The 9533-nt window shown below is 32.9% G+C and overlaps 1 protein-coding gene across 1 annotated transcript; it reads right to left on the bottom strand.

Moving 5' to 3' along the window:
- Window positions 1–503: 503 nt before the first annotated feature.
- On the bottom strand, window positions 504–5066 carry LOC132545188 (aldo-keto reductase family 1 member C23-like protein). The gene is made up of 10 exons (XM_060208865.1): window positions 5001–5066; window positions 4310–4477; window positions 3933–4049; window positions 3248–3322; window positions 2681–2797; window positions 2268–2389; window positions 1916–1997; window positions 1230–1313; window positions 861–943; window positions 504–546 (listed from the first exon to the last, which is right to left on the bottom strand). Exons 1-10 carry the CDS (start codon window positions 5064–5066, stop codon window positions 504–506), a joined length of 957 nt encoding a protein of 318 aa, XP_060064848.1.
- Window positions 5067–9533: the final 4467 nt, after the last annotated feature.

Raw genomic sequence — 9533 nt, 5'->3', positions numbered from 1 at the left:
AGGCGACGAAAGGAGTGTGTTGCGAATAACTGCCTATTATGGGAATATGGCACTTTAATTGGCACGTGAGCGGCATTTTCCATCAAGATAATGTGCCAGCGAACATCAGAAGTAAAACGCATTTTTTCACCAACTGAGCATATTTGGGACTTTCTTGGGCAATACGTGAGAGAACACCATAGACAGTCTTTAAACAGAAATGATTTGCCTCGAAATAGGAATGGAACAACATCTATCCTCAAATTATCAACCGCTATAGTGGCTACTTACCTTACCAAAAAATGCTTCATAAGAGACAATTTGTTTGATGTCTTTCATAAAAATAAAAAAAGAAAGAAAATAAAATAAAAAATAAGCGAAAACAAAATTTCATTGATAATTATCATCACACCACACTCAGAATTGATGAACGAAATATTGCACTTCTTCATCATTGACTTTGATACAATCAAAAGTCTTTTTTCGAAAAGAAACCGTCTCTAAGTGAAATAAAACCAAATATTTCAAAAGTCTGTATGGAAGGGATAATTTGGGTGTCCATCGTAGCTGCAATTAATAAGAATACATTTTATAAACTAAATATTCAATATGAAATGTCATAGATTACATAAAGCAATTATATTCACATTATATATAAACTCACTATACAATCTGTATCGTGTATGACGAAATGTATTATTGAGTGAAGGTAGACACATTTGGTCTTAATAGGTATCTAACACGCATTATTGCATTATGACAAGAACAAAACAATTGTTCACCAATAGCGAACTACCATAAAAGATGTCCCTTGTTTAAATCATCAAACATCAAAAATATTAGTATAATTTTATTAAGGGTTTTGATTATTGATAACTTACTGTGAAAGCTTGAATCGACGCACTCCGTTGTCAAGTTCGTCTATCTTTTTCATATCTTCCTCGCTCAGAGAAAATGAGAAAATCTAAATAGCAATATTTTTAAAGGGCTCTAAACAACAATTAATGTTACAATGCCATAGTTTATAGGTGCCTTATTTCATCACAGACACACGAGTGAAAAGCACCTTTCAATACAAGTTCAGAGTTACATAGACAAGAGCCATATGATAAATAAAGTTTGTGTAATATCGAATTTTCATATTACTAAATAACTACACTAGCATTATCTCCAAGACCAAAACCACCAGTTTAATGTTAAATGTGTACTTTGAAAAATGCATCAAAATACAAAATTGAAAAGTGATTTACTTGTATATTTTCTTTGATCCTCCTCGGAGTTTCAGACTTCGGAATCACGAATATGCCTCTTTGAACAATGTTCCGAAGAAGAATCTGAAATTACAGCAGAACATTATGTCAGACGTCTAATTACGGAGTAAGTAAATGTGCTTTTCTTGTAGAGAATGATAGCACGGTCATTTAAAATAGGACCGAAACACGAGTTTTTGATATTTTGGAGGAGATACAATAACCCCAGCATACGAGTACATTGGTATGGGAAATGAAGGTTCACGCAACGCGACTTTAATAGATGCTTGTTTCAACAAATGATTGAAAATTCAATTTTGCGCAATAAAGAATACGAGAGGAACATCCTGTTTCATGTCATATCCATCACAACATTCAAACAATATTCAATGTATATAGATAATTTAGTATAAATAGTAGCTAATATAAGTAGTATATTATATCGAATAGAGAATTGTACAAAAGACACATAAGTGAATACCAATATTTGGGACTAGTTCGTCAGCAACATAACAAGACGTTTCCTGTTTTTCCTTTCTGGTATCCCAGTTTCTTGGGACCCTAACAACAACTGATAGATATTACACTTAGCATAAAATTACCTACTATAACTAATAAACTAAAACAATATAGGTTTTATTTGTATCCTGATATCCCTTATCACTCATCGTACTTTGAATACTCACTTGTCCTGGTGTACGTCTATATTTCTCGGCGAACTTTGCAATAATAGGGTGTTCTACTAAGTTATCAGATGACTGGATTGCGCTAAAACAGTTTGAATAAGATGAACATTTTGTCGAAATAAAAGCTCATAAGAGGTCTCTCACATACGTGCGTTTAAGGAATCACTTGAACGGAATTTCAATATTTGTTCGGAAAGAATAAAAAATATTGATGTAGTTCTAAACAATTGGTTAGTTATGAATCTTAATAAAGTAGACCAGAAATGTCGCATATTCAATAGAAAAATGAGTTTCCTTTCTCTATATTTAAATGACAATAATCTGCTTTAATAAAAGACTAGCTAATAGTTACTTGACAAGTCCTGATCCTTTGAAAAATGGCGATCCTAAAGGACAATACGCTTCAAGTTGAATATTTCTAGATTTACAAAAATCATGCAGTTTCTTTTGTGGGAATCGGGCGTGAACTTCAACCTGAAATTGGTGAAAAGTAAACGCAAGTGTCCAGTACCGTAATCACAAGAAATGTTTATACTCCGATTTGAAAACTTCAAGTTACCTGGTAGGTTTATTAAGGTATAATTATTAGCAAATAAACTGAATTGGCTCATTTTGACTAGATAAATGGTGATAATCAATGTCTTTATCGAACTATTGGCTAAATAGATTCAAGCAAAGAAAGACACCTGAGATCTAACAACAAAAAATCCACATTGTTTAAATACTATGCCCTGTTTTCAAAATATTTAAATGAATTGACATTACCTGATTGACGGCTGGTTGAATGCGAGCTGTCTCACAAATGTATTCCAACTGTTTGGAATTGAAATTGGATACACCGATTGACCTAGCTTTGCCATTAAGCACTGTCGCTTCCATACCCTTTGCAGAAGTTATTGACAATTAGAATTTTACCTTATTCATCACATTTGAAGTATTTATTCTTTGAAATATAACGTTTCATAAACAACGTATGACTATAAACGGGTTTTTTAATTACTAAAAAGGTATTGATATATTTACTAAGTTACTTATACAAGTAATAATAATTTGAACCCCTAGGATCATCTGACATGTGGAACTCCAATTTCTTTGATACTACGTCAATAGTTACATGTTAGGTGAAGTTGATATCACATAGGGTCCATAACACTTTTCTTGTTTCTCGATTTACCTGAACTACAGTCATAGAAACATATCTGAGAATATTTTGAATTTTACTTCATCCTATTTTGGTTTTATCGAGAAACGATGGCTGATCAACAATATATCATGAAAATAACTGATATATTAAAGAAAAAAGTTAAAGCTGCTACGGTTCCATATATATACCTTCCATGTTTCCCTCAGATCAACGGGCATAAATTCCGAGACAAGAGGTGATTTTTCAGGAAAGTGATGCAGCGTCTAATAAACGACATACAAGGTTTGTATTAATTAATACATGAACCAGCATATGGTGATGTTTTCAAAAGTTAATTTCAATTCATTGGTGCATTGAAATATCATGTATATTTCACTTGTGCACCGCATACTTTTAACAATGACTCATTCTCTGAGATTCAAACATTTAAAAATAGATACACAGGTAAACACAGCCAATTAAAAGTTTTTTTTCCAGTTTTTATCATTTTCTCTGGAGAACCCGATGTAGTTTCAATCTTATTCATTTTGCCCCTCGACTGGTAGAGCATATAGTCGCCGCTCTGTTCGTCCGCCCGTCCGTCCGTCATAATTTTATCCCGAGCATATCACAAAAACTATAAGAGGTATCAACATGAAACTTTAAATATATATAGATCTCGATAAGAAGAAGTGCAGTGTATAAGAACCATAACTCTCTTTTGCATAATTAGCCCTTCTGGAGCTAGCGGTTTTTTTTTCGGGGAGCACAATCGGTGCTACTGATTCTATTTACTTATAGATCAATTTTCATATACCAAACCCAATCAATAACTAACTTATACAAACCGTTCTCATTTAAAGAATTGAAATTCTTTAAATGTATTCAAAATACCTGCAAAGCATAAGGACCATGAATAAGGAAAAGGTCGACATATTCCAGGTCCAATCTCCTCAGACTTTCGTCTAACGCTGGTACCACGGCATTCTCTTCCATGTAACATGAATCCAGCTGTGACAAGATAATGTGTCGTAAGTGTGCTCGTCATCGTATCTAATCTTGCATCTATCTATGAATTCATTTTAATAAATTCAATGATTAATACTTCTTTTCAATGATCATTATCCCTTTTTTCTTTTAAATAAACCATTATTTTGTTTTTTTAAAGATGCTTTTCAGGATCTATTCTAATTATTTCTTAAGTATCAATAAGTTGCATGAGATGAACATAGATTAAACATTCAGGCTTAAATAATCGATAAACACCATACTTTTGTGGTGATGTACACATCTTCCCTCTTCAGGTTGCTGTTTTCCATATATTCGCGGAGTGCTTTCCCAATAGTCCTCTCGTTTCCATAATGAAATGCTGTATCTATGTGTCGGTAACCCATGTCTAGGGCTATCTTTACACAACCTTCTATTTTTTCAGCTGGAATCTACAGAAATTTCAAATCATTCAATTATTTCTTACCAAAGTAAATTATATACAAAGTCGTTCATATGGATTTAACTGATGCCGAACTAAAAAAATCACCTTCTTTTCAAGGAAGAATAAACTTTATGTCAGCAGTTTTAATAACAATGTTTTGAAACGTGATAAAATTGCCGATAAACCAAAAACCAGTCAATTCCAAGAAAAAAAAATCAAATACATTAGGTTTATTCCCATTCTTAAAACTTATTCTGTTAAGCTACAACAATTGTTCTTTCAATAAGTTCTAGTGAAACATAGTACATACACAATAGTCATTTAGAGTTCATCAATAAGTAAGTAGGTATTAGTGTAAAATAATAATGATTTCCGTATATGATAATTAGTATAAGACATCAAAACTTATCTTGCACTTAGTGCTAAATATAATCTGGTGAAAGTAAAGAGGGCGATTATAAATGTGAAATTTTCTTACCTGTGCGGCGTTATCAAGGCAATTGTTCGATAATCAAAATAGAGTTACCTACCCTTGATGTTCCGAGGGCTACCAAAGGAATTCTGTTTCCATCGTTCAATGTCATATAATTTGCCATTTCTATCTGGATTTTTTTTAATAAAAATAGATCTTTCTTTTTTCTATTTTAAAAAATTCAGACAAACGACGTTCTTACGTTTACGTCAATACAAACGCTAGACTGATTACTGTTTTCCGTTAACCAAATTCAAACCGTCTGAACAACCATGAAAATCCTTTTCAAACAAATAGTTCTATCCCTACAACCACTGTCAGAAAGTTTGATGTCCTGAAATGAGATATGTTATATATTTTGATACTGATGTTTATTTTACGATCGATTGAGATACATATCTAATCTTTTCGATATTAAAAAAACAACAACAAAGAAACATAAAACAAAAAATCGCATACACGTTGTGCGGGCTCCTTACCCATGGTGAATAAATACATCTAGCGGAAACATAAAAAAAGAAATATTTACAAAGTATATCTAAGACATAGAAAAAAGAAACACGTGTGGTTTCGCTAAGTGGTTTAGAGTGCTATGGCATACATAAAATATTTTGCTTAACTTTTTTAATCGCCCCTTATGAATATTCATTTTTCTAACAGTAAAAATGACCTCGATATATGTTGCATTGCAGATGAAATAATAATGTCATGCTAAAAATATATGAACCAAAGGATGAAATTGAAAAGTCAGTGCCCTTTTTTATTATAGTTCATCTATTTATACAGTGAATAACATTCTATGAGTTCCAGTGAAAAACACTGGTTGTTAAGGTTACTGTAAATGTTATTATGTTTGGAGATTCTGTTTTTTCGGGAACAGAAGACATTTGCTGGCCTTAAGCTCCTTGTACATTTTTCAGATGTTTTCATGTAAAGCTTTCTTTTGTTCATATCTTCCCTTAGTTTTATCGAATTTGAAGTTGGATTATAATCATGTTCACAAGTTGGTATTTTCTTGTTGTTTTTGTGTAGGTTTATTTTAGCTTGTGTAATCGTAATTAACCCATTAGTCCGTGCACGGAACGAACAAGTTGTTTTTAATTCTTAGTAAAACTTTATTTCGTAAATGCATGTACTGCTTATCCTCGAAATCAAGTTCGATTGAGAAATAGTAGTCTGATGAAAACCACGAAATTCAGTCCCAAAAAAATATGTGATTTCATTGTAGATACCATAAGAACTAATAGAGAGAATAAGTTATCCATTTGTGTCTACTTCAGACTGCGTCTTTCTACGTAGTCGCATCCCTTCAAATGCAATAAACACCTTGAAACAAAGCACAAGGAGAATAAGACCAGGTGCTCGTAAGGAGTGAGCGTTTCTCTTCACCAGCGATACACGCTGTTATTGTAGGTCAATCATGTCACGTTCTCAACAAATGTGTTGATACTAAGAACGAAAAGATTCAGACAGAGGAAATGAAAATGATCACGCTCACCGAAAAAATGTTCCTAGTGGTTCAGCGTGAGTAAGGATCGTGGTTAGCGTCTCCACGATGTTCGAAAGTCTCCAGTAGACGTGTTCAATAATGTCTTCTTATTATATGACAAGACGTCAATTAATCTAAAAATAAAAAATGCATAATTGACATTGTCCTCGTCACCCGTTCAGTGGCAAAAACAACAAGAAATGACCAACTCATGAACATGATCATGATCCGCATTTAATAAAACTAGGGTAACATATGAACAGAAGGAAGTTTATACAGATTCTCCTAAAGTGCAAGTCGAATATAACCAGGGGATACGTAAGAGTAAGCGTTTTCTGCTTCTTGCAAACTTGGACCACAGTTAGCTTCCATGACTCTGCCAGTTAAATAGTGTCACAGTCCCAACCATAATTTTGTACATTTTATCTGTTTATATGTATGAAATAATATCCCAGTTATTCTGAACATTTCGTACATGTATTTAATGAAATAATTTTGATAATATCTAAACTAAATACTATCTATTTTTCTTAATAATTCCACGTAAAAGATTTAATTACGGATTCACCGGATCCGAGTTCTTTATATTTGAATTTAGTCTCATGAGAAAGGAAATGTACATGTAAGCGAGAGCAGCGGTGTAGATTTCGGCAGGTCGATAATTGCTTGTATGGGGTTAGCCAGCGCAAAATACAGTTTGCGTTCTACCCCATGATGTTAGTGAGGTCGATGATGATACTACTGGTACAGAGATGGTACATGTTTGTGTCCTATGTGGGCCAAGATAGCTGTTGCTAACATACTGTGTGGGCAAGGCAGTGTAGCCTGATACCATGTCCTGTGTGGGTAATCCTGTAAATATATGAGGTCTGTTGTGGACTGTTGCGGTATACAGTCTGGAGGTAGACAGACCTATCTACTGTATATGCTGTCCTGTGTAAACAATTATAAAGATGTCCTGTGTGGGCAGTCCTAAGATGTCCTGTGTGGACCATTATGAAGATATCCTGTGTGTGCAGTCATGAGATGTCCTGTGTGGACAATTATTGAGATGTCCTTTGTGGACAGCACTTGGTGCGTCATTGGATCTGTTAGCAGGGAGGACATTTGTTCAATCCGGTGAACATTTGCTGACTGATGTAACGTTTTATAAGCAGGTCATCCAGAGACGTTTTTCAGAGTCTTTACCAGAGACATGTATAGATGCTTGGCTGTATAGACTTTAATATATATTTCTATAATTATAGTGTAAGTATGGTTATGAGTGAGGGAGTGAAGTGTGCTGAATTAGGGTAGGAAATATATCTTGTTATGTACATATAGTGTAATAAACTTGTATACATTGTATTTTGGTTGTTTTAGCCATTCTTTGCGAGTCGCGCTCGTCCAGGTTACAAATAGAGGATGGCTTCACCTTATGAAACACCTTGGTTCTATTCCTCATGTTTCTGTGTAAAATTTTCTTTCGATCATTTAACTCATTTGATCGATCATGCGTTAAAATTCAGATTTTGTTGACAATTCAGTGTCCTCTTCTTGTTTTTTTCATGATTTAATGAGTTTTACAATGTATCACATATTTTTTTCTAATTTATAAGATATAATGTTGTGACAATTCCCAAACCAACTCACATGGTCTTGATATCTCTTTACAATTGTCTGTCATAATTTTCTAAAGACAGTGAAATGGAGACTGGACATTTAATTTATAACGTTAAAATAGCACGGCCCTATTACAAGAGCAAAGCTCATTAAGTGAACGATTTTTAATATATATTTACATGTATACTTTCAGAAAAAAAAAATTGATGGTTTAAAATGTCAACGTAACTATAATGTGACTGTCTGGGAATAAAAATACATTTAACCGTTCAGCATTATACTGATACATATAAAAGATTTTTATGTATTTGCAAGGTGCCAGATGTGCTTCATGTAATGCAAGTCCTCATTTTGATGCATAGAGACAGAATTTGATTACAGAATCGATATGCTAACACAAAATAGATGTAGATTGGCTAACAGTGTTTTGATATCGGAGACAGTCAACTTTGTTGTGTAGATATGAATCGGAGATAATCATAGAAAGCGGTTGGGGCAGAGGGCTTCACAATGGCCAAGGTAAAATGAAAAATTACATTATTCTTTTTTTTTTTTTTTTTTTTTTGTAATTTAAAGGTTTACTGATTTTCAACACATTTATATGACATCACAAAACATGAAATACATATATGAGATATGGATATACAAGAAATGGTAGGAATACAATATCAATGTTGAGTGTAACCGTATATGATTAGTTACAAAAATTTGCTTTCAAAAACAAAATTACTGTCATATACTATGTATATGTATCGGTCTACATAACACAATCAACTGCATTAAAGATATCAGAAGAGAAATTGGTCTAGTGTTTTTTTCAAGTTTTAGTTCACCTCAGAAAAGTCTGAAGGGATATTTACTAGAAGAAGTGTGGGAACATACCCCATCTGTCTAGAAGTCTGTCTTCACCTTTTTTTCTTTTGTTGTGCATATATAAGACTCGCTCAGACTTAAAATAATCTAAAAGTATCTCTGTAAAACACTTGATACTTAGGAATCTATTTTTGAATTTTGTAGAATAAATATATTTTTTCAATGAAACGAGAATTTAATTTGAAGAAGAAATACTATTTACATTTCCAAATATAATATTTTCAGGGTTTAAATATTCAAGAAAATTTGGTGTGAACCATTCTTTTACCTTCATTAAAGAATTTATAACAATGTCACACTTAAGAAACAAATGTTCATAAGTTTCATTATACAAACCATAAAAGCTACAAGATAGAGAATCTACTAAATGTATTCTGTGTAGATATGAGTTAGTGGGTAGTATTCTGTGAACTAATATATACTAAAACCATCTAAGGGTAACATCTTTGGTTAATTTAACTGGTAACATAAATACTTTTTCCCCACTAGATTTCATCTTTCTCTTGGATAAGGTTAGTGCTCCATTTTAAGATGGCTTTAGGTTTCTTATAAGAGCTAGTTACAAACACGTTGTAAATATTTCTACATCCTTTAACATCTTGAAAGATGATATGAAAGGCTCTTGGC

This window comes from Ylistrum balloti, unplaced genomic scaffold (genome assembly GCF_031769215.1).
Source record: "Ylistrum balloti isolate Yb309-2 unplaced genomic scaffold, AGI_CSIRO_Ybal_v1 Utg369830, whole genome shotgun sequence".
Taxonomy (NCBI): domain Eukaryota; kingdom Metazoa; phylum Mollusca; class Bivalvia; order Pectinida; family Pectinidae; genus Ylistrum; species Ylistrum balloti.
This window is presented reverse-complemented; position numbering and strand designations above follow the sequence as displayed.